General features: G+C 41.6%; 1 protein-coding gene across 1 annotated transcript in view; it reads right to left on the minus strand.

The window, feature by feature from the left end:
- The window catches only part of LOC124568457 (piggyBac transposable element-derived protein 4-like), a 79,944-nt gene extending 53,613 nt beyond the window's left edge, over nucleotides 1-26,331 (minus strand). The window contains exons 1-3 of the mRNA XM_047131054.1: nucleotides 26,254-26,331; nucleotides 22,276-22,486; nucleotides 4,070-5,584 (exon numbers count right to left, since the gene is read on the minus strand). Of these exons, the coding sequence (XP_046987010.1) occupies nucleotides 4,070-5,584; nucleotides 22,276-22,486; nucleotides 26,254-26,331 (1,804 nt within the window). The remainder of the gene's footprint in view (nucleotides 1-4,069; nucleotides 5,585-22,275; nucleotides 22,487-26,253) is intronic.
- Nucleotides 26,332-27,040: the final 709 nt, after the last annotated feature.

Raw genomic sequence — 27,040 nt, forward strand, 5'->3', positions numbered from 1 at the left:
TATGTGCAGTTGACGGACTTTGAGCGAGGGCGTATAGTGGGCATGCGGGAGGCCGGGTAGACGTACCGCCGAATTGCTCAACACGTGGGGCGTGAGGTCTCCACAGTACATCGATGTTGTCGCCAGTGGTCGGCGGAAGGTGCACGTGCCCGTCGACCTGGGACCGGACCGCAGCGACGCACGGATGCACGCCAAGACCGTAGGATCCTACGCAGTGCCGTAGGGGACCGCACCGCCACTTCCCAGCAAATTAGGGACACTGTTGCTCCTGGGGTATCGGCGAGGACCATTCGCAACCGTCTCCATGAAGCTGGGCTACGGTCCCGCACACCGTTAGGCCGTCTTCCGCTCACGCCCCAACATCGTGCAGCCCGCCTCCAGTGGTGTCGCGACAGGCGTGAATGGAGGGACGAATGGCGACGTGTCGTCTTCAGCGATGAGAGTCGCTTCTGCCTTGGTGCCAATGATGGTCGTATGCGTGTTTGGCGCCGTGCAGGTGAGCGCCACAATCAGGACTGCATACGACCGAGGCACACAGGGCCAACACTCGGCATCATGGTGTGGGGAGGGATCTCCTACACTGGCCGTACACCACTGGTGATCGTCGAGGGGACACTGAATAGTGCACGGTACATCCAAACCGTCATCGAACCCATCGTTCTACCATTCCTAGACCGGCAAGGGAACTTGCTGTTCCAACAGGACAATGCACGTCCGCATGTATCCCGTGCCACCCAACGTGCTCTAGAAGGTGTAAGTCAACTACCCTGGCCAGCAAGATCTCCGGATCAGTCCCCCATTGAGCATGTTTGGGACTGGATGAAGCGTCGTCTCACGCGGTCTGCACGTCCAGCACGAACGCTGGTCCAACTGAGGCGCCAGGTGGAAATGGCATGGCAAGCCGTTCCACAGGACTACATCCAGCATCTCTACGATCGTCTCCATGGGAGAATAGCAGCCTGCATTGCTGCGAAAGGTGGATATACACTGTACTAGTGCCGACATTGTGCATGCTCTGTTGCCTGTGTCTATGTGCCTGTGGTTCTGTCAGTGTGATCATGTGATGAATCTGACCCCAGGAATGTGTCAATAAAGTTTCCCCTTCCTGGGACAATGAATTCACGGTGTTCTTATTTCAATTTCCAGGAGTGTAGCTTAGAGGATGAAGAGACAGCTGCACAGAAGGAAGGAGTGGCGCTGGAAGTAGTCAATGAGCCAGTGAGGCAAGAAAGCCAAAACTACAAGAGGTCTTCCAGGCTATGCGCAAGATGAAAAACAATCGAGCCCCTAAGAAGACAGCATAATTCGTGAATTTATAAAAACTTATGGAGAACCTATAATAAACGAAAGGCACACATTAATATTCGACATTTGGGAAACGCAAACTATGTCGGATAATTGGAAAACTGGAATAAAAATCCCCATTTGTAAGAAAGGGGATAGAACAGCATGCGACAACTATAGAGGTATAACATTCCTAAGCACATCTTATAAGATCTCCACAAGTCTGTTAAACGAAAGGATACAGAAGTGCGCAGAATACATACTAGTTGAATGTCAGTGCGGCTTTCGAATAGACTGAGGAACAACTGATCAAATATTTGTGATAAGACAAGTGATGGGAAAGATCTACGAATGTGATGTAGATCTGCATTTCCTGTTCATCGACTTCAAACAAGCCTTTGAGAGCATAAACAGGCAAGAACTATACATAGTACTGAAAGAAGTTGGCCTACGTGCTCAACTAACAAGACTAATCAGAATGACAATGACAGAGACAAGAGCAAAAATATGTGTCTTTAGCACAACAAGTGAAAAATTGACTTAAATAAAGGCATCAAGCAAGGTCATAATCTCTCTACTGTCCTATTTAATACGGCCCAGCATAGTGTAGTAAATAAAATCAACGGAAGAGACACCGTATTTATGAAAACTATTGAGATTTCTATAGTAAGAAGAAATATCAATGTACTCCGAGAAACATGCGTGGCAATTGAACAGAAGCATTAGAAACTGGCCTCATAGTAAATGAAAACCAAACAAAATGTATGGTAATGCCACAATCTGGGGCCAGGAGAACGCCTTAAGACCTAAACATCAGTGGGAAATGCTTCAAAGGAGTGTCCTCTTTTAACTAATCGGTAGCCCTAATAACAAATGACAACAGAATTGGAAAGGCTATAACGAAAAGAATACAAGCAGGAAACAGAGCTCTCTTTGCAAATACGCAACTTTTCAGGAGTAGCCTTGTTGCAAGAAAAACAAAACTCCCTAGTCCACCCAGTTATCATTTACGGGTTAGAGGTATGGACGTTGACAGAACTTGATAAAAATGCAGTAGAAACCTTTGAGCGCATAATAATACGCAAAATCTATCGTCCAGTAAGGGAGGAAGAAGGCTGGAGAATATTCCACAATGCCAAATGATAAGTATTAATACAAGATGGGACATAGTAAAATTTTCGAAATCACAGGGAATGCGATGGCTAGAACACGTGGAGAGAATGGCAGACGATAAAATTCCCAGGAAAATGGTGAAGGGTGTAATCCATACAGCGAGGCCTAGAAGAATGTGGATTGACGACGTAATAGTGGATCTCACCAGTATTTGAGTCCGGGGGTGGATAAGAATGGCAAACAACCGAGAAATGCAGAGGAAAATCGTTGAAGAATCCAAGGCTCACCAACGGCTGTACCGCTACCAAAGAAGAAGAGAAAGTAGAATAGTTGCAGTTTACTCAGAAAAAGATAACATATTAGACTGAGATTCTTTCTAGTGCATCTGCAACACACACTTCTATTACTAGTAATGTCGTGGAAAATTAAATGATGAAATCGGTACTTCTTGTCATGTTTATCATAACATGTTATTGCCTTTAATGTCAGCATACAAAATAATGTCCAGTTATTCGTCATAACAACTAATAGGAACTTTACATGTCAATATCTGAAGATCGAGTACTACTTATTTTGCCTACTTCTAAAGCACTAGAGTCATCCAGTAAAATAATGACAGGAATTTAAAGTAACAACACTGCATCTCTGGAGTATCAGACATACTCGTAGTTTGATAGAGCAGAGACACAATTTACTCTCTTTCTGTATTCCGGGCTTAGACGGATGCAAATTTGAGACGCAAGTTGTAGTCCTTGCTTACTCGAGAAACACATTTGCTGATGAAACATATTCTTTCTGCTGCCAGTATAACCTGAACTTGACTACAACACAGAATATGTTTGCCTACTCTGTGATCATCGAGTTAGTTCGGGGATGACACAGTACTATTTACCTAAATTCACTTGATATCTGATTGCAGTCTAGGTGGAGACGTGCTCTCTAGCTCTCCTGTGACATACAAGCGGCGAGGTCGAAAATCATTTAGGAGAACCTTAACAAAATTTTACTTACATACATCGTCTCACGACTTTCAGTGCCTCATAGTATAACGTTGTAAATATTATGATAGTGCTCGCTTGATAATGCCTGTTGCTCCTGCTTCTGTTAGAGAAACTTTTAATTTTCGTGAACATACATTTTTGATTAACAAAATTGTCAACTATGTTTCATTATGCATCCACCACAATTGCCACATTTACCTACCAGTTGTGTATAATGCAGGACAGCATTTAGACTTGCTTAGCACTCTCTGTACCAGGCCTATTTTATGCACCCGTCCCTAGAAACCGGGCAATTTTACCAATATTAAAAAAATTACTGCATCAAATCTACTGTTTGGATTGTGGCAAATTTGGTACCATCTTGAAGCTGCACATTTCTACTTTAATTCTGAGTGAAAGAAACTACTTTACAATGCACAGCTTTAAGGTACAGTTATAGAAATCACTTAGATGTTTTAAGAATTTAGAAAAAGTCATACGAATAAGGGAATACAATTGTGATTTATTTTTAACCAAAATTGTGGCACTACATTACATGTTTCTGATAGTATACAGTATTACATATAAATTTCACACAGAATCATATTGTTTTTTAGTGTGGAAAATTTTAAAGCAAGGTTCCAGGCAGAGTGCAACGCCACACTGTTCACATTCGTATCGTGTCTCTTTACGAGAAGCCTTGCCACTCTGTTTCTTGCTCCTGGAACTGCACACGTGACACACACGAGCAGCATACTTCTTAGTAGTTGCAGGTATGTGCTGCAAAAAATGTCTCTTTGTTAGCCGACCTACAGTTCCTTCATTTCTTGGAATGAATTCAAGTGTGTCGTCTTCAACAAGCTGAACTGCAAGCACTGTTATAAAGTCTGTTATTGTAATTTTCTTCCTGTGCACTGCATTGTACAGCCAAAATGCATTTGATACTCCCATAAGCAGCAAATGGAAATATAATTTTCGCCACCATTTCACAGTTCTGTGCTGGAACGGATTGTACTGCAGGCGTTGGTCTCCAATATCCACTCCAATTTTATTGAGGTTGTAATCAAGTACCTGAAGTGGTTTCAATACTACAGACCCATTTCTCTTAGTATGCGTACCAAATGTTGCTTGATGCCTTGTAGACAATGTATACACATCTCTCTTATCTTTCCACTTCATTGCCAATACATTATCTTTACGCCGAAAAGACATTTCGCCCTTTTTCAGCTTAGCAGATACTAAATCTTTAGGCAATCCTTTCCTGGATTTGTTCACAGTACCAACAGCTCCAGTGCCTTTCTCTGCCAGTTGCTGAAATAGCTCTGGACTGGAATAAAATCGATCTAAATACACAGTGTGGCCTTTGTTCAGCAAGCTGCTGTCAGACAACAATCGCAAAATAACCGCAGACGAAGAATTGTCAACAATATGCTTACCAGCATAAACTTCAAAATTTACAACATAGCCACTACTGGCTTCAGCAACAGCATATACTTTCAGTCCATACTTATGAGGCTTATTTTGCATGTAAACACGGAAACTCACACGACCTCGAAATGGGCAAATTCCTTCATCAATTGTCACTTTTTCTGAGGGACGATATGCCTGGATACATCGCTCCTTCAAATTATTATAATATGGCAAAACTTTGTAAAGTGGATGAAATCCATCTTCGCCTGGTTTTTTCTGATTTGAATTGTCAACAAGATGCAAGCATGACAGTATCTGAGTGAAACGCAAACGGCTCATGACATGGGGACAAAAGTTACAACTAAGAACAGGATTAGTGCTCCAATGGTCCGCAATTTTTGGCTTTTTCGAAACACACATGTGGAAAATAATACCCAAGAAACGCCTCATCTCACTTATAGTCACTGGCTTCCACGAACTCAAAACTGAATGGGGCTTCAGATTATTTCCTCTTCTTTTCTTCTGTATTGTCTGTGATGCATACAAATTTGTCTGTCTCTTGAGTTCATTTACGTCACTGTCAGTAAGGAACACTTTACTGCAATCCAGTACAGAACTCGACTCATCAATATCCACTAGTATCTGCCTGGGTGTCGTGTTGACAGGCAGAGGTCGGTAGGTGTCAACTGCAGTCCACTCACTGTCTTTCGGATACGGCACAGCTGCTGGATTTGAAGCAACACCTTCAACATCATTCTCGTCTTCATCTGAAGACAAACTGTCATCAATCTCGTCTTCTAAAAAGAATATCACATTATGTGTAACTACATACATCGTTTACACATGTTCAACAGATATGTGCGTACTGCACAATTACGTGGAAAATTCGGAAATACGTACCTTCAAACACACCATTGCATTCAGAATCGTCTGAATCACTCTCTACATTATCCAGAGTGTCGCTATGATTGATCAAATCCGCAATTTCTGCGTCTGATAAACCGCGCCGAAACATGATGACAAACAACTGAATGATATACAGACTGAGAACGCAAAGATAAGTTTTAACATGAATTACAGCGCTGCCGTGACATCTATGGACGCATTTTGTTAATAAACATCTGAAAAACGTATAGCGCTGGCCAAACCCGTAGAAATAACGTTGCAGTGTTTTGAATGAAATTAAATGTAGCGGCCCGTAAATTTTACGGGCTTGGTGATTTTCGCGCGATCCCAGGCCCGTAAATTTTACGGGCTTGGCGCTTAGAGTGTTAGTCTACTTCGAAGTGGAACGTGTGTAATGTCTTATTATTTTTTGACGATTAGGCAACCTCATGTTTCAGATACTTTCGTCCCAAAGTTATCATGGTATTGTGTGTATCGTAGCGAGTCTACAGTTACTTTAGGAAGAGGTCTAGCGGTTACTACAATACGCATAAAATATTAACTTTACTAAAACTCTTTAATCTCTAATGCTTGAATTGGATGCAATCCATGGCTAGTCGAATAACAATGTGTATTTATTACTGTCGCCAAATGCAAAAGCACTATTTACACTTGACTAGCACTGAAGGACAGTCACATATCACTTTAAAATTAAACTTTGTACACGGTTCCGACTATTAGGACAAGCGCTACAGGATCTGCGCTGCGTTGATTCCCCAGTCTTCAGCGACGATCTCAGAGTGGGGCGAGCGGCGCTGCGCTCTGGTGTAAGTAGTCTACGGGCAGCGGCCGCGTATGGAATCTCTTGAGGAAGTGTCTTCGCCGCCGATTCCCATTCTGGCTGCATCTCGCAGCGACTGCTTTTAACATGTGGTGCCGTTGTGAGCTACCAACCGTAACCTGGATCTCACTCTTCGGACGACGCCATTTGATTCGTTTTAATTCATCTGTATTAGTACAGTACATATTTTACAGTGTGATACAACTGGTTCCTTGAATGCAAGACGGTATAAAAAGAGCAGTACGTTTGAAATTCTCAGAGACATATATGTTAACTACAGAAAAAGACGAATGCATACAGCGGGAACATCCTTTGACATAAGACCGAGCCGACGGCCGACTACCGGAAAGACGAAGTCCTAATCGTTCCCGTGACGCGCCAATGAAATTAACTAACCCTCAGAGATCTAACTCCAGGCATCTGAACTATGTGTCAACATTTCCAACGCCAAAGTTTCTAGAAGAAGTGTTGTAGCTATCTCGAGCTGTTGTAGTGCTGGCTTTCCCTGTAGTTAAAATCTATTTGTATGAAAATTTCAAACATATTGGTCTGTTTTATGCCGTCGAACACTTCGTTCTGTGACCTACTCCAGAACAAAATTATACGATCGGTTTTCAACCGTTTTGATGATAGTTTGCAGAAAACACGACTTTTGATCACAGATGGTTATGAAATCTCCCTCATACTCATCTTATTTACTAGCTGTTCTTCAATTAATGTTTAAAAACCGCAACTTGGGAGCGAGCTATCCTCTCACCCTGCACTCTAAGCGTAAAGTAAAGTAGTGTCATCAGTCTTTTGACTGGTTTGATGCTGCCTGCCCTGAATTCCTCCCATGTACCAACATCTTCATCTCAGAGTAGAACTTGCACACGCTCTCAATTATTTCTTCGATATATGGAGTTTTAAATATGGCTGTTACTCATCAACCGTATACTAGTTTTAGCATGGGATTATACATCGAATCTGTTGCGAATAACTGTTTGGTATACTGACCTAGGTTTCTACAGCTACTAAGGGTGTCTTCATCCGAACGAAATAACATATAGAAAATTAAGTATGACAGAAAAACACATTAACCAAGGCGACAATTGTCATGATGTACAATGTTGCTTACGTAAAATTACATTGCGAAAAAACAATGATCAGAATTTAGAGCAGCTATAATCAAATCAAAAATAAATTCCACTACCGTAAAATAAAACTAATGAAATTGCAAAATGGTAGGAAATCAAGTGTTGGGATTCGGACAAGTTAAAAGGTTGCAGAGAGTTTCGAAGGAGGAAGGGCAACGATTGACTGAAACAGAGGAAAAGAATATGGTAGTCAGAAATGAGAGAGTGAAGGCAGAAAAGGATCTTCAGATATCAACAGAGATACTGAATTTAATTGATGAAACAAGAAGATACAAAAATGCAGGAAATAAGCAGGCAAATTGGGATACAAAAGTCTCAAAAAGCAAAGGAGTGGCTACAGGATAAATGTTGGTCTATAGAGGCATTTGTAACTAGATGAAAGATGGATACAACCTAAAGGAAAATTAAAGAGACCTTTTGAGAAAAGAGAAGTAGCTGTAAGAGTGTTAACAGCTCAGATGGAAAACAAGTACTAAGCAAAGAACGGAAAGATGAGAGGTGGAAGAAATACGGGGGAAATGAACCTTAAGGCAATATTATAGAAAGGGATGAGGTAGCAAATGAAGATGAAACGAGGAATACGATGCACCACGAAAAATTTGACAGAGCACTGAAAGAGCTAAGCCGAAACAAAACCCAAGAGTAGACGACATTCGCTCAGAACTACTGATATGTGTGGGAGAGTCAATCACGTCAAAATTATTCCACCTTGTGTGCAATATGTATGAAAAGGGGGAAGAACCCTCATATTTCAAGAAGAATGCAAAAATTCAAATTCCAAAGAAAGCAGGTGCTGGAAAGTGTGAATATTACGAAACTATCAGTTTAATAAGTCATAGCTGCAAAATACTGTCACGAGTTATTCACACCAGGAGGCAGAAGCCGACCTCGAGAACAGTTTGGGTCCCGGAAGAATGTAGAAACACGCGAAGCGATACTGACCGAACGATTTATTTTAGAAGATATATTTAAAAAAGGCATATGTTCATCTGTTGCATTTGTAAACATAGAGAAGGCTTTTGACATTGTTGACTGGAATATAGTCTTGGAGATTCTGAAAGTAGCAGGGTTAGAATACAGAGAGCGAAAGGTTATTTGCAGCTTATACGAAAATCAGACCTCAATTATAACAGCTGAAAAACCGGCAGCTGGAACAGCAGCTCAACAGCCAAAATCAGACTGCCAGATTGCAATTACCTGCGAATGCCCTGCCAGCTCAGCAGCATCAGCGGACACGGCTTCCACAGCCAGTGCTTCCGCATGAGGGACATCACGCAGATTGCATGATCGATCGATCTACCGATTACGCCACACCAGGCTGTCGACCCCGCAGCTCTCACCACCCGAAATTCTGATTCAATACCAAGAGTACCATTCCGTCAGCAAGTCGTCACAGCTAGGACATCCGATGATGCAGACACTGTGTCAGTCGTCGCCGCGTCTATGCATCTATGAATCTATGACACTGACTCCACCGGGCCGCGAACCATCAACCACTGCCTGGGTATCCAACCTGGGCACAGGGACGTCACTTGCTGCCACACCGCTACCCTACAACCGTCAGTCGCCAGCCGCCAGTACGCTGTGGTAGCCGGTTTGCCAATAAAGCCATGGGAAATGCCTATGTTGGCATGCCTATACTGCTGTGCTATGATACGAGGATCACCTTCCGTCATCCGCAGTCTGTCTGTTTCAGATGTGCTCAACCACGTTTGTTCATGTTCATCAATATAGTATTCTGTCAATGACAGGATGCCTTCGTCCCGCTCTCCTTCGCCAACCTCCAGCAAACAAGTAGTTTCCCACTCCTACCATACAAGAAATCCCCTTACACATGAGTGAAAGGCGTGAAAGGGAGTCAGTGGTTCAGAAGCGAGTGAGATGGTGCTATAGCCTTTCCTCTATGTTATTCAATTTGTACTCTGAGCAAGAAGTAAAGGAGACCGAAGAAAAATTTAGAGAAAGAATTAAACTTCAGGAAAAAGAAATAAAAATTTGAGATTGAAAAATGACACTGTAATTATTTTCGAGACAACAAAGGACTTGCAAGAGCAGTTGAACGGAAGGGATTGTGTCTTGAAAGGAGTATGTAAGAGGAACGTCAACAAAAGCAAAACAAGGGTAATGAAACGATGTCGAATTCACTCAAGAAATGGCGAGGGAATTAGATTGGAAAACGAGAGACTAAAGTAGTAAGATGAGTTTTTCTAGTTCGGCAGTAAAATAACTGATAAGGGCAGAAGTAGATAGGATACAAAATGTTGACTGACAATGGCAATAAAAGCATTTTTGAAGAAGAGAAACCTGTTAACATCGAAGAGCAATTTTTAGTGTTAGTAAGTCTTTTTCTGAAGGTATGTATCTAGAGTGTAGCCATCTACATAAGTGCAATGTGGACGGTACTCAGTGTAGGCAATAAGAAAATAGAAGCTTTTGAAATGTGGTGCAAGAGATCAATGCTGGAGATTAGATTGGTAGATCGCGTAACTAATAAGGAAGTTCTAAGGGAGCTGTAGGGAGGGGAAGGGGGAGAAAGATGCGGCCTACTGAACTAAAATAAATGAAATGGGTATCTGACACTGTTGGCCAGGAAGCCCCATCCGAGGAAGTTCGGTCGCCGAGTGCAAGCCTTATTACAGTCGACGCCACACTGGGCGACTTCAGTGCCGGTGAGGCTGAAATGATGATGAGGACAACAAAACACCCAGTCCATAAGCGGAGAAAATCTCCAATCCAGCCGGGAATCGAACCCGGGTCGACAGATAAGGAGGCGGACGACTAAAAGAAGGAATCGGTTGATAGGACACATTCTGAGACATCAAGAAATCATTAGTTCACTACTGGAGGGCAAAAATTGTAGAGAATGACTAAGAGACGAATATAGTAAACAGGTTCATGTTGGTGTAGGCTGCATTAGTTATTCTGATGTGAAGAGGCTTTCATAGTTCAAAATAGCTTGGAGAGCTGCATCGAATCAGCCCTTGGACCGAAGACTGCAACAGCTGTGAGTTTCCTAGCCTTGTTACGTACACTCAGCTCATAAAATTTTATTATAATTCAAACCGTCAGAATGAGTAAGATACTGAAATGATATATTACTCTTTCCAAACTTGGTTTATTACAAATACCACACATTCATTCCCAGAATTAGCGTACAGATCAAATTACAATAAAAGAAACCCGAAACAAACTACATGGTACATGGTGACAGATGATGTCAATGGCTGGCAAAGTTATTAAAGGGGATAGGGGGGTGGGGTCAAGCTAAAACGATACCTCCCTCAGGTTAACAGCAACAACGCTTTATGGCCATATGTGAGGTACTGACAGAGATTGTGAATCAGTAGCTGAACGTCAATACGACATACGTTGGTTGAAATACGGGAGTGCAGGTCAGATGAACTTGCTGCAGTGCAGTCCTCAGATAAAGTTTGCTAATAGGCCAGGACTGCTGACATGCTCGCCACTGAACTGCCCAACGGGTGATGTGAATACTGGTAATAAGTGCGCAGCTGCAAAGGCGTACCCTCGCGCCGAGGTGTGCAGGGAATCACGGCTGGCGCGAAGAAACAATGTCCTCTGCGGCGGCTCTCCGCTAATTTGCCGAACATACAAACTCCAGAATGCAGCCCACTGGTCGTTGTCCTGCTGAAGACCTGACAGCCGTCATGGCCGACTTCATGACGAGATGATACTGCCTGCGCTCACATGCAAAGCGCACACGCTTTTGTAGAAGACCGGATGCTTTCTTGGATGATCGTATAACTGTTTCTTTCACTTCTGCAGCCCTAGCCACGTGTCCTTGCCATCCCCACAGACACAGAAAAATTTAGTGTCACAGCTATTATTGCTAGCGGCAAACAATATCTGTGATTCCCTGTCATACCTATAATTACTCGAACTGATGGTTTGCTACGTAGCTGAGATGGCTGCAGTGCCTCTGCGTGGGCTATGTAATTAACAAGGTGTGAAAGATGGCTTGCGAAACGGGTAGCTATCTTTCACAGAAACGTTCCAATCTCTGTCTTCCTCTAGTAGACTGGAAGTTACTTCTTGTTGTTTTAACACATGTCCTATCATCCCGTCCTTTCTTCTTGTCTTGTGTTCCGTATTTTCTTTTCCATGCCAGTTCAGTTTCTTATCTTACCAATCCGTGTAATTTTTCTTCCATAGTACCATATTACAAACTCTTCGATTATTTTCCTTTCCTACAGTCCATGATTCACTTATGTTCAACACTGTGCTTCAAATACACGTTCTCAGAATTTTCTTCCTCAAATTAAGGAATATTTTTTATAATAGTTTCAGCCAGGAATACCATTGCTTCGTCTGTCACATATTATTTTGCTTCGGAGGAATCTCTTACCTTAGTCTACTTTGTGGTCCCGCTTTGATGTTCAGTTTACCGCTAGTCTAATTTTTCCTATTCGCGTTGTATTCATATTTCTTCAATTTACTCTCAATCCATAATGGTGGCTCTGCCTATAGCTTACTGCTGTTTTTATTAGAATTTCAAATATTTTGCAGGAGTCTACACCTTCGAAATTTTTTTGTATGTCAACAAATCCAATCAAATTGTCTTTATTTTTCTTACGTCTTGCTTCCTTTATCGAGCGCAATGTCACAACTTCCTCTCTGGTGCCTTAACCTTTAATACAGCCAAACTGATCGTCATCTGACAGGTCCTCAATTTCCCTTCCCTTTCGTCTTTGCTATATAGGTAAATTCAAGATGAATGGGACGAAAACAAAGTATTCCTGTGACTACACTAATGACTTTATTTGAGAAATACTCTTCTAGACTGAAAGGTTAACTCTCAGAGTTTAGGTTGGCAAAAATAAAGGAAAGGATAGTAGCCGTTGTCGTTCATCACTGGCGTTAGTATTCAAGATGACGGCCTCTGCGATAGAAAACGCGTAGTGTCGTGGAATACGCAAAAACATCCATAATCGTGGTTCATTTTCGCACCAAGAGTGGTAAAGTGACACGACACTGGCACAACAGTGATAGATGGGCAAAGAAATCCTAGGAGACGGGTTATAAACGCAAGAAGAAAACCACAGAATGGCCATCTGTCGGAAATGAAAGTTGTAAAACATTCGCATGATCTACGAAAGAAGCCCAAAAAATCCACGCGTCGCGTTAGCAAAGAAGTGAATGTGTCGTAGTCAACAGCGTTGCATGTGTTACGCAAGCGTCTGCAGTTCATGTCTTACAGAATTCAAATGTTGGAGGCGCTAAAACCAGCCGAAACGAAGTCAATTATGCAATGATTTTTGAGCACAGATGCAAGTGGATAGTTTCGCGGACAGGCTTGTGTTCACTTATGAAGCCACATTTCACTTAAGTGACGAAGTGAACAAGCATAATTTTATGATATGAGATACAGAAAACCCGCATGCCTTTCTCGAACATGAAAATGACTCTCCGAAATTTAATGTTTTCTGTGCCATAATCAACTGCATCGTCTTTGGTCCTTCCTTTCTCACAGATTCTATTGTTACAGGCGTAACTTAGCACGTCGTGCTTTCTCTCTGGTTGTCGCTTCAGATGACAATTAGGGACACGCCTTCATTTTGTAGCAGGACGGCCACATTTGGCATAACCTCATAAATTGTCACCTCAACAAAAATCTTCCACATCTATGGTTGGGGTCGTGCTGGTTCGAATGACATGCCATTCATGTTGTGCTCTCCCCCCCACCCAGGTCGCCTGACCTTACACCAACGGATTTTTTCTTTTGAGGGTGTGTGAAGGACTTGGTTTACATACCGCCACTTCGTAGGACTTACCACCATGTAAGCAGTTAAGCCACTGATCGGACTACAGCGGAATGAGTCTGGCAGGAAATGCAGTACCCAATAAACACGTGCCGTGTCATAAATGGAACCCACATCGAACATCTCTGAATGTTCATAGCAGCTGCGAAAGTTAACCTTTCAGTTGTATATGAATTTCTGAAATAAATTCATTTCTGTTATCACAGGTACATTTTGCTTTTGACGCATTCAATTTGAATCAACTTATATTCTTGTTGACAACCTTAATGCATACGCTGCTAAGATTGCACGATAATCCTCATACTTATCGGTCCTTGCCAGCTTCTGGCTGGGTGGATGATACTTTGCTTAAAGTCTAATGGTATGTCTGCAGACTCATACATTCGACAGACCAATATGAATAATCATTTGGCTGCCACTGTTCCCATGTTATTACTGGTATTATGGGTATCTGTCTGCCGGTCAGAACAGAAAGTAGACATAATTCTAGTTTCTGCCCACATCTTACGTTCTGCATACTTTCACCGATATGGTATATGTCTCCATCTCCACCATGTATCGTAACTTCACACATTTCTTCTTGGCAGAACGATCAGACTTTTCACACGCATTAAACCCGACTGATTACAACACACAAGTCAGCTTAGCATGTTTGCAGCGCTTCTTTGTATTTTCATGCACGTGTGCATGCTGGCATTGATGCATGATGCCATTTAGAACTCGATTAATTCACCGAGCGTTTTAGACACACATTCAATTTTGATTTTAAAGACCAAATTCATTTTATGCACATAATTCTTTTTAATGTTGTCGTAAACGGAGTATGGAGGTAAAATTGCAAACACAATTGTGACTGCGTGTCTTCGAAGTAGAGATATAATAGTTGTGTGCATTACGCGTAAAAAACGCGCTCATTTGTTAAACTATATAGAAATCGATGACACTAGAGTGTCACGCTAGTTTTTCGTGAGCAGACGCAAGTAAGTCCTACAAATAAATAATTTTGTGCTCTCAGTGTTTTGACAGAAAGTTCATAAATGACTTGGCAAATCCTTCTATATTACCATTAATTCGTGGTGCAAGTTCTTCAAAGGGTGAAATAGTCTTACCTAATTCCTGATATGCAACTGTCAGCACAAAAAGTACTAACAGCCAACGGTGACCAAAATTTTCAATTTGTAGAGAATTCATGATAAGTGCTTAATTCTCGAAATCGGAAATAGAAAGCTATACACATCACTGTAAGTAATTCAAAAAATTAAACTTGTGAAGTTCACATTCAAATAAAAAAAACATATCTTACAAACTTTTTAACAGGCAATGACTCAGTATGGTCTGTTTCATGGTGCCACAACCGTATTTCTTTAAATGTAAAGAAAATGAATTCATTTTCGCCGTTTAATGCCCCTTTAACATCCCGTAAATACTACTTTTCTCACTCATATTCACCGCAACAGGAGTGGTTTGACCACGTATTTAGTGGTAGCATTTGTTCTTGGAAGCCTGATTGTATACCCCATGTGTTTCTTCTACGAATCATCAGGTATCTGACGTTTCAGCAAATATTCGCAATTTTACTTTTTTGCACTTTGTAGGTGGAGTCTGCACAAAAAATATTAATCAGGTGTTTTATGCGACATTGTCAACGGGAAATGTCGATTTGTTACTCATTACAAGCAAACAGAGTCGTAGAGAGGAATTTTATGTGCCCATTCAACGTAGAGGTTCAGAATTAGTCTAGTGTGATATTCGGTTCAATAATACGCAGTAACAGAGACAGTGAACCAAGAAAAATCATCTGTTATCTAGCAGTGACTGGGTAGTGGCATCGTATCTCTTGTTGTGCCATTCTGCACGGCATTGTCGATCTTCTGTTGCCAAAGCAGAGCTACTCTGTCACTGCTACATTACTGCATCCCTTTCGTGTTTTTCTGTTTCTGTTAATGAATACCATTTAGCCGAATATCGCACTACACTACTTTTGAATTACTCTGTCGAATGTGCACTTATGATTCCACTTTAAAAATCATTTTATCTGTGATCAGAATCAAACACAAATTTTCCACTAACTCTGATCGTCGTATGAAACAATACATGCACAGTGTCTGTATAGTCTTACGACGTCAACATAAAGAAAAAAGAAGAACATCAGACAACATGTTGTTCAACGAGTCTCATGAATGACACCCGGCGCTAACAGTTCTGTGTCAAGGACAGCAGTCTATTAAAATAATAGCAATGCTAGCGTTAGGTGGTGAAGCTGAACTAACAGCTGCTTTTACGTAAAAGCTTTAACATTAGTAATTCATTAGATTAATACCATAACTGGCACAGTCTATATCAAGATATGTCTAGGTATTCATAAATGGCTCTGAGAACTATGGGACTTAACATCTGTGGTCATCAGTCCTCTAGAACTCAGAACTACTTGAACCTAACTAACCTAAGGACATCATACACATCCATGCCCGAGGCAGGATTCGAACCTGCGACCGTAGCGGTCACGCGGTTCCAGACTGAAGCGCCTAGAACCGCACGGCCACACCGGCCGGCCTAGGTATTCATACTAAGACACTCTATCTGCTATGCTTTAACGACCAAACCGTTGAACCGACTTTCAAGAATTTGGTATAGAGATAGCTAGAACTCAGAGGAAGTACATAGGCTACCTTTGAAAGAAAAAAATCGAAACCTAAGAGGGTAAAGTAGGGAAGCACAGTGCATAGAAGCGCGGTCGCGGTCATGCCCGTGCCCCTCCAAGTACTCGTCTCGTCTCGAAAGTGACACTGCACAAGCCACTTCGTCCTTCGTCCTGCTTTGAGGCAGCAGGGGGATTTGGGGGGGGGGGGGGGGGGGGGGAAGGAAGGGATGCAAATCATGAGCTATGCTTTCCCGGACTGGCAGACACATGCAGCCAGCTGACGTTACAACATTTGCACTGCACCCATCTACAGATTACTCGTATTTATTTTATTTTCTCAGCACTTTAATGTTATTTAATACTTTTAGAGAATGTTCACATTTTATTTTAGCGCCAAACTTGATTCCTAGAAACAGGCGTCCATTTTGCAGTAGATAATAGATATTTTGTAATTTTCAATTTTGTATTCAAACTGGTTTTGATATTGCAGTCACAAATTAAACAGACGTTTAGCGATTTATTGTGGATTTTTTTTTTCGTGTTCCTTTCCGCTACGATTATTTTCTACTGATTTTTAGTCTTCTGTAAAAACCGAACTTTTATATCATCACTTTCTTGTCCATCTGTCTGTCTGTGTATCTGTCCAAGTGTTAAAAATCCTTTTTCTCAGGAATGAGCAGACATATCAAGTTGAAATTTATATCACATACAAAGATCTATGGTCCTTTGGTGGTGTAAACTATTGAAGCTTCTAAGACAATGCAGTCAAGATACAGCCATTTATGTCACATATATTGATACAAAATCGTCCATTAAAAGCTATACGGTAGTTCCCATTGACCTAGAATCGTGAAATTTGGCAATACGCAAGATTCCACAGTACAACTAAACGAAAAAATTAGAACATTGTTGATTTTTAATTATATCACATAAAACAAATTTCTTTTATCATTAGTTATACGGACTACAAACATAAAACTAAAATATTCTCGAAAGCCTTGGAATTACCAGGACGGAAATCTTGCCAGTATCAATGTCGATAAAAAGCAAGAATTGTTGAGATTCTCGCCTCCAGGGATGAATGAACTGTCTATATACATAATCAAGTTTCTAAAACACCTTCAGAGCTCGAGTCCTACTCACACTTGACCAATTTTTTAAAGTACTCGTTAATCAATTAATTAAGCAAAGTTATTTTTCTTATAATTTTACAAAAGTGCTGTTAAATTGAGTAGTTGTTCAGAACTTAGTTGTTCCTTTGTTCCTAAGACAACATTTTCTTCTTCTTCAGTTCATAAAACGTTTTCAGTTTTTAAAAAACCTCTCCATCTTTTTTAAGTTGGGTAGTCGTATAACAGCTTAAACACTTGGGCCGATATACTGTTGGGCCCATTGAAATTCGCGGCACAACTAAAAGTGAAAGTATTTTGATTCAACGAATCCCAATCATACAGACAGAATTGCCTTTTCAGTCTGAAAGATTGCAATTCCCACTAAAAATTGCTTTTGGAATGACCATAAATAAAACCCAAGGCAAACACTCAGTTGCCGGTGTGAATTTAGAAAACTGCTTCTCCTCACTGACAACTAGTGTATATGTGGCGTGCTCACATATATCCGACCCACAAAATCTGACTATCCTTGCAAAAGAAAGCAAGATCAAAAATGTTCTTTATGGAATTGCGTTGAATTAAGATCGAGCAATAAATAACTGATAAGAAAGAAATTTATTTGTAATTTTTAATATTTTGAATTAAGATTCCACTTACGCTACAATAATAGATACACGTTCATTACGTATCCGTATACCGATATTAAATACATTAATAAACACACATACACTACGATAGGCCTATACTCACATATTTATAAATTACTAGCTTACTTACTCACTATCACCCATCATAACAGAACCACTGCTACACATGCGCATCCATGGTAACACATAGTTTTTTTTATATTTTATCCTATGATTGATGTCCCTGTTGATACCAATTAAAACGACGTTAACTGACACTGACACTCACGCTACATACATATTTGCTGCAGCGAATGTGCTTCGAAATAGGCGTGATGTTTGAAGAATTTCGCACAAGACGGAATATAGAAGGAGCGTTAAACAGGCGAGCTGAAGTATTTTGTTTTACTTATAGATACTGAATTTTTAGCGACAGCTAGCTTGGAAATCTGGTCATTACTACAAATACAATGAGAAGTATTTCAAAAACCATCGTTACTCGTACATCTTTCCTATACAGTCATGGAGTCAGATGCCTCAGTTGTAAGACACTAGACTCGCATTTGAGAAGACAGCATTGCAGATACCCCTCTGCCCCTAGCTACTTGCCTTTTCGCTGATATCTCAGAATCAGGTACGGAATCTTCTGAAACTGCTCATTTGAAAAGGACATGATCGATGTTCTTCCCTACTCTTCTTCAATCCGAGTTTAGCCGGCTGCTGGTGGCCTAGCGGTTCTAGGCGCTTCAGTCTGGAACCGCGCGACCGCTACGGTCGCAGTTTCGAATCCTGCCTTGGGCATGGATGTGTGTGATGTCCTTAGGTTAGTTAGGTTTAAGTAGTTCTAAGTTTTAGGGGACTGATGACCCGAGATGTTAAGTCCCATAGTGCTCAGATCCATTGAATCTGAGTTTGCGGCCCGTCCAGATGGTACGTTAAACCTTACTCCTTATCCCTCCCTTCTGTCGTAAAAGTCAGACAGTGACAGCCTCGGTCATGTTGGACGAAAAGGTGTGCAGCAACCCCATATTTTAGTAAATGCTTTAAAGTGAGAAACCAATTATTGATTCACGATATATTCATAAGAGGGGCGATCAGTAAGTCACATAATGCATGTTTTTCTCAGCCAGTTTCAGCTGAAAAATTGCAGAATTTGTAGTGGAGCCGGCCGTTGTGGGCGAGCGGTTCTCGGCGCTTCAGTCCGGAACCGCACTGCTGCTATGGTCGTAGGTTCGAATCCTGCCTCGGGCATGGCTTTGTGTGATGTCCTTGGGTTAGTTAGGTTTAAGTAGTTCTAAATCTAGGGGACTGATGACCTCAGATGTTAAGTACCATAGTGCTCAGAGCCATTTGAACCATTTTTTGTTGTGGAACATCGTATAACATTCCTGCTTCGGTTCATTAGTTTCATAAAGCCGCTATACGTAGCTTTCAAAAAGGTGTAAGTAACGGAAGTGCATTCCAAGCAGAGAGCTGTCATAGAGTTTCTTTTGTCAGAAAACCAAGCATCACAGATATTCGTAGCCGCCTGTAGAATGTCTACAAAAATCTAACAATGAACAAAAGCACGGTGAGTCGTTGGACGAGACGTCTATTACCATCGATTCGATCTCCCTCGTGCCAGCCGACCACACACAACTGTGACTCCTGCAATGTTGTAACGTGCGGACACTCTCATTCGAGGTGATCGACGAATCAGAATCAGACGCCTCGCTGCTCAACTGGACGTCTCTGTTGGTACTGCTGACACACTCGTCCACTGGTTTGGGTACTCAAAGTTGTCCGCCCGCTGGGCTCGTCACCATCTAACAGAAGACCATAAAGACCAATGAAGGACCAACGGTGCGCAGTTGCTTGCGCGTTTAGAGGTTCATCGTGATAATTTTTGTCGAAAATCGTGACAGACAATGAAACATGAGTTCATCACTTCGAACCGGAAACAAAACGGCAATCTATGTAGTGACGCTACATCACCTCTTCTCTGCAGAAAATGTCAAAGCCAGTAAAGTCATAGCGACAGTTTTCTGGGACTCTGCGGGGTTATTCTGTTTGATGTCCAGCCCGCCTTCCGACTACCATCAGTTTGGCTCAATGCAGTATACACTACTCAGGGACAGCACGTGGATGATGGGGAGGTTATTGATGCAGCAAAACGTTGGCTCTGACGTCGATCAGTACCATGCAGACATACAGGCCCTTCCAGTTAGGTGGCGTAAGACCGTCACATTGTTACAAAATATGGTTTGTAGCCAAAAGAGTGGGGAATAATATGTTGTATTGAAATCCTGAATAAAACTAACCCAGTTCCAGAAAAAAATGTTTTGCATTACTTATTGTAAATGCTTCGTATTTGAAACTGTATAGTCTTCATAAAATCTTGAAACTTTACTTACTTTTTCGTGTCCGGAAACCAATCACAGTTTTTTAGCTCAGTACTGGGCCATACTCAGGGCATCTTTCTTGTCCAGCCATGAATTGTCCACATCGCACCTGCAGGGACAGTTTTTACAGACCACGAGCTGTTCCCTGTCTTGCACAACACCACAAACGCACTCGTCACCCACGTTACCATGATCCCACCTGATCATGCTTGTTTTCGCCGGGTCCATCCCTGTTCTTATGTGGTTCAGGATGGAGCCGCCAGGCACTACTTGTGTGGGTGGACAGCCACGTCTTTGTTCTTCAACGGCCGGGTTTTAGAACATTTTACAGAATCCGTCCAGGCCCGCACTCAGTGCCAAAGAGGGGATGTCTATCATCAATAGTTTGTGTGAGCATCCCTGTGAATTCGTGAGATGTTCTTCTGGAGCTGGGAATTGCAAGATTACTAGCCACATATAGCTTTGGTAGGGGTGCGGGTTTCATAAATCCTGTTGCTATTCGACATGTTTCATTAAGGCTTACGTCAACGTCCTTGGCGTGCGTTCATCTGGTCCATACCACGCAGACGTATTCAGCTGCAGAAAAACATAGTGCTTGTGTGGTGGTTCTCAGGAGAGTATGTTTTGTTTTCCATATGCTGCTGTTTACGAATTTCTGCAAAACGTTATTTCTGGAAGCCACCTTTTGATGGATCTTTTCACAGTGGTGCCTATATGTCAGATAGATTGGTTTAGCTGTGTGTTCCAGTGTGGTGTTAGCCGAGGACACATTGAGCTTTCGCTTTTCTTGCCGAGATCGAAGATAGAATGCTCTTACTTGTGTCTTCTAAGGATTCGGTTTGAGGGAGTTATTTTGATCATATTCTGACAAGACTCTGTGTGCTTTCTCTAGCTTCTGCTTTACGTCCACGAATATCCTGCTCTGTGTTGTGATTGCCGCGTGATCTACATATGAGTAATGCTCAGTGTGTTTAGGAATTCGCTGGTCGTCAGCGTATATGTTAAAAAGGGATGGGCCAGAATTCTTCCCTGGGCCAGTCCATTTCTTTGGTTTCTCCATCAGATTTTCTGTCCCTCAAGAACGACCTAATGTTGCCTATTTTGCAAGACAGACTCAACGATCTTGACGAAATACGAGTAGTAAACCCTGATCCCGTTATAGAGTTTCTGTAAGAGCGACCTACGGTTGACTATATCGTATGCAGAGCAGAGGTCGTCCCTATAATCTCATTTTCAAACCCTCCTTCTACATGTTGGGTTAGGTACAGATTTTCGCTTGTGCAAGATTTTCCTTGTCTAAAGTAATCTTATTGAGGGCTGCCATACTGTTCAAAACGAGTCTCTCAGACAATCTGTGCATCTGACAAAGAAGTGATACATCTACATCTACATCTACATCTATACTCCGCGAGCCACCTTACAGTGTGTGGAGGAGGGTACTTATTGTACCACTATCTGATCCCCCCTTCCCTGTTCCATTCACGAATTGTGCGTGGGAAGAACGACTGCTTGTAAGGCCGGTAGTCCTTCAAAGAGCCTGGTTTCTTCCCAGCCTTCAGCAGCGCCACTATACATGTCTTTCTCCACGTCTTGCGGATGTTTTAAGAGCTGCAGGATCTACATATTGGCGCCCGAACCAAACTTTTTGATCTGCTCCGTGCACGTATCGTCCAACCCGGCACTTAACTGTCTGTCATAGTATTGAGGCCTCGGCTGAGTTCTTTCATTGTGATAGGCACTGAGAACATAAGGATTTCAGATTGTAGCAACCTGTTGACCTTCATTTTGCGTTTCGTATCGGACCATTCAACTGGAATTAACGGCGCCCTTTTGATCATCGGGGAGCTTTTTGATAAGATTCCTGACTATTTTTCTGCTGTGTGTCATATCCACCATCCGCAAGGTCTCGAGCCATCTATGTCGTGGTTCTTTTGAAAGGGCACGGCCGACTTCCTTCCCCATCCTTCCCTAACCAGATGAGACCGATGACCTCGCTGTTTGGTCTCCTCCCCCAAACAACCCAACCCAACCCATGTATTTTGCCTCGCTTCCTCAATGCTGTTCCGCACTTCCATCAGTGCTGTACCACATATTATAGTTTCTTCATTAAAAGGATCTTTCAGGTATGGTTTCTCATATTTGGCGAGGAGTTTCTGATTCCTATGTGTAAGTCTGCGATGAATTAATGTCTGCAGCCTCGTTGTATGCTTTGTCTTCAGATTCTTTGTAATATTTTTACAGATGCCTGGTAATTTAGATGTAGGAGTAAGTTTCGCGAAGGCTTTGTCAAGTTCCTCCTGAAAATATGTCCAGTTAGCCTTTCTGAAGTGAAATCTTTCGTGCAATAGCACCCTAGCGGTCTTAACTGCTGCATACTCCTGCAGCCCAATTGTCCTATGCCAGTTTCGAGGAATGGGCTGATATTCAGTTTTAATATAGCTGTCTTGTATCTTAGAGTTGGTGATACAGTTATTCGTGTTGTCGCCACACTTCCATATTTTAGTCGTAAGGGAGCAGGGTAGGTTTGGGTCATGAAGGAGAGACAGAGACCGCTTGTGATTGCCCACTCCTCCAGTAGCTGTCCGTTTTCATCTGTTTCATGCTGTAGCACTTGAAGTCTCTTCCTACGAAATTTGTTTTTTGGTTGTTAAAATTTTTTGGCAGTGAGAAAGTGAATGTTTCTCATGGAAGGGACACAGATGTGACTGTGATGTTTCCACTTATGGATTGTTAGTATCTGAGTGATGTTAACTGTGGTTTTATCGACAGAAGTCACTATCGTATCTCGCGAGATCTTGAAAAACGTCCATATAATGCGTTTGATTAAAACTATAATTATGGAATGAACGAAGCATTAGGGGATTATATGTAAATAATTAAAAAAGTTATAACTGTTTTTTTTATTTTCAACAGTTAACTTCATATGTTAATTGTTTAACAAGGAACTGTTTCCATAAAAAGATAAACCTCGAAATAAAATTATAGTTTCATAAACTTCCCATTATAAGTGCTTCCAAGCCGACATTAATTTTAATAAAATTCCGATTCAAGGTCCCCGATGATCCGTGCACAAATTAAGTGGATTCTTCGTTGTAATGCTGACTAGAAAATTATCCGTCGACGTAGGATGCTTCTGTTCACTGAACCATAGAACAACTTCTTGCAATGAACAAATCGTTACAAAAGAAGCATCCTGATTTTATTATCTTTTAAAGAGTTTACTTGTTCTTTGTTTTCGTTTCCTCTGGCTCTGAAAGGGAGTGGAAAACGAAAATTGTTCTGCTCTAATGGCTCTCCAAAGAAGGGAGTTCTGATTATCGACAATTCAGAACGCTCTCTGACACAGGACCAATTCAGTGAATAATTCATTAAAAACTCAATTAACTTATTTGATATTTCCAGCCGAGGTACCTCAGGGCTTAATTTCTCCAGGCGGATGGCTCTCACCCTTCTTTCGCCGTCACCGTAATCTCCGTAAAAATCACGAACACTTTTTTTTTTCGTCTTTCCACAAGAAGAGAGGTACCGTAGATGGAACGTTGTACGGCAGGTATTTGTTATGCAACTATTATTCATCCTAAAGAGCAGAAAATTTCTTCCATCTGACATTAATTACGCTAACTGTTTTCATGGACTTATTAACGGGATAATTAATCTTCCAACTGAATCTCATTTCGGATGTTGCTCTCCTTATGTTTGTTTTAATTAAAGAACATAAAACGCTTCGCTTTGCTTAAGGTTCAAATGCCTCTGAGCACTATGGGACTCAACTGCTGAGTCATTAGTCCCCTAGAACTTAGAACTAGTTAAACCTAACTAACCTAAGGACATCACAAACATCCATGCCCGAGGCAGGATTCGAACCTGCGACCGTAGCGGTCTTGCGGTTCCAGACTGCAGCGCCTTTAACCGCACGGCCACTTCGGCCGGCTTTGCTTAAGGAAGTGTGTAGTCCAGTAATATGGTAAACAACGAAATCAGGCCGGTACTTTAAACGGGCTATGATAATGTTCCAGCTTATATTTCTGTTAAGTTTATTTCGTAGACGTTGAAGAGTCAACGTTAATTTTGTTGTGTGGGTAACACTGTTCCTATGTCTCAAGTTTCGAGTAAATTAACAGGATAATAATAAGTTCTACATTTACCGTTAAGGTATTGACAGCTCCATCGTTAATCAATATGAGCATTAACCTGTTGCTTTTCGCTTTGCCTTTACGAAAAAAAAGAGTTACACAAAGGGAAGAAACAAGATTGAAATCTTCATTCTTCCGAACTGAGAATCAAAACATAGGAATGGTGTGAAAATCATTCCCCTCGATCGTGACGTGGTGATACAGCAATCTTATCACACCTAATATTGAAAACAGTCGTAAGTTGCACAGTGTCCTTTGTCAACTATAGAGCGCCATGTTTCGCCCTGGTAGGGCATCATCAGGTCATTTGGAAATACAGAGAGAGGACGACATTACAATTAACACTACATGGGCCTGTCCTCCGCTACAACGCAAAGTGAGAACGAGAAAACAGGCCGAACGAAACCGTATAGTTATTTTAAATTGGGAGAAACCACAGCTAAATCCGCACTGGCTGTTGAATACTTTTCATTAAAAGTCGTGACCGGTTTCGCGCCATTAGAAGACGCATCCTCAGTAGTCTTTACGATAATAAGGAAATATTTTTTTACTAAGAATCATTAATAAAATGGCGTAAAGAATAAAGGCATACTGAAAAGTAGTTTTATAGATTTGTGCTTGAAGAGTACTCACGAAGATTCTTTTTAATAAATCATCGCCGAGAGGGTTCACCTGAAATGAAATCTCAGGGTGAATACAGACTTCTCTGACGTGACATGTTCCACGTCACGTCAGGCACCGTGGGACCACGTCAGACATAAAGCGGTGTTCACATTGACCTGACGTATAGCAACATGAAACAACTACTTCATGTGCATTGTATTTCCCGACAGTTTGTTTTGAACCTGCAACCATGAATGTACTCCGTGTTTTTGATATGCTGGAAGAAGAAGAAGTATAAATGGCTGCTCTGTGTATTGCATCCATTTACTAGTCTAGAGAATGGGTGCATCCTTTCAATATGGTGCGAGACGAATTCGGGGAGTTAAAGAATTTAACGCCTCAACTAACAGAAGATGAAGAGCGTTTTAAGTGGTATTACAAAGTGACAAAAACTGAATCCTATCATCTCCTGAGGTTGGTTGGTCCGATAATAAACACTCCACTCAACTCAGGGAAAGCATTCCAGCTGAGATACGTTTTGCAGTTTCCTTGAGACAAGTTCCAACACATTATTTTTTTTTTATATATCTTTGAGAGAAAAAAATTATCATAGTGACATTTTGAAATTTTTATTGATTTTCTTCTCACAAAGAGTGTTTTGTTATACATCAGAAAAGTAACTACAAATTAGTAAAGTTTTCTTGCTGTTTCTCTTGCCAAGTGTAAGAGAACGTTGAGTCCGTTCAGAAGTCCAAGATATGTTCAGATTGCTGAGGAGATTGTGTTGAGGAGAACTGTTGGAATGATGATAGATCTGTATTAAGAGTATTGCGGTAAGCAGGGTTCACCTGAAATGAGCTCCCACGTGCAGCTTGCAACGCTGTCCCCAAAACAATGTTGCTCACTTTCATCTTCACTTTTATTTGCTCATCAGGAGGCAATATTTTCACACTTTTTGCCACGCTGAGGAGAAAAAGTTCACATTCATCGTCCACGTTGTTACTTCATGCAGCGGGTGCACTTTGAAGAAGTACTTGAGAGCGCAAGCGTTGGTTGTCTTTCATAATTGTAACCATTTCTTGTACGGATTACAACAAACGCCGGCCGGTGTGGCCGAGCGGTTCTAGGCGCTTCAGTCTGGAACCGTGCGATCGCTACGGTCGCAGGTTCGAATCCTGCCTCGGGCATGGATGTGTGTAATGTCCTTAGGTTAGTTAGGTTTAAGTAGGTCTAAGTTCTAGGGGACTTATGACCTCAGATGTTAAGTCCCATAGTGCTCAGAGCCATCATCTGACAACAAACTTTTTTTTTTCAACATAAGCTCTTACGGGCTTCGCTGAAGGTTGAGTAAAAGTTGTTGGAGAATCTGACACATTGTCCGTGGGACTGTCGATGGCCTCGACCATTGTAGGGATTGCTCTTCGCAATAGGGCGTTTCTTGGTGGGCTGGACTGGGAACTTTCTGACGAGACCACTTGTGAGTCTGTTTCATCAATCGGACATAAGCCAATCTCTTCCCGTGTCCCATCATAATCTTCATTATTGGGGCTCTCTTCTGCATTACCTCGAGTTTTTCTTGTTACGAGAGATGGATTCAAAAAAGCCAATTCATCTTCAAATTTCCATTTTTTCAAACTCTTTGCTGCCTGACCTGATCTTGTGGCTCAACGGTGATTTGCCTGGATCTACGCTTTCCGCAGTTCATTCCACTTGTCTTTACATTCATTGCCTAGAACGGAGAAATTAGTTTAGAATTGTAGGTTTGTCTTTAGTTATCTATTAGTTATTCATTTATTCTCCTTTGGCGCCCAAAGACAATTAAAGGTCGCCTAGTGGTCAAAGGACAACATAAAGAGTAATATTTCAATAATTGGGCTTTCCTTCACAGTTCACAGGTACTTGACAACTGGAAATTCTTACAGAACATTGGGTTTTTCTTTTCGGATTGGATTTTCAGCAATTGGAGAAATAGGTAAAGAGTATTGCGAGGTAATTTGGAGAACTCTACAACCGATTTACGTGCCAGAATCAAACAAAGATGAATGAAAACAGATCGCCAAGGATTATGATGAGAATTGGAATTTGGACAGCAAGCAAGTTCAAATCCGATGTCCA

The sequence above is a fragment of the Schistocerca americana genome, chromosome 1 (genome assembly GCF_021461395.2).
Source record: "Schistocerca americana isolate TAMUIC-IGC-003095 chromosome 1, iqSchAmer2.1, whole genome shotgun sequence".
In the NCBI taxonomy this organism is placed as follows: domain Eukaryota; kingdom Metazoa; phylum Arthropoda; class Insecta; order Orthoptera; family Acrididae; genus Schistocerca; species Schistocerca americana.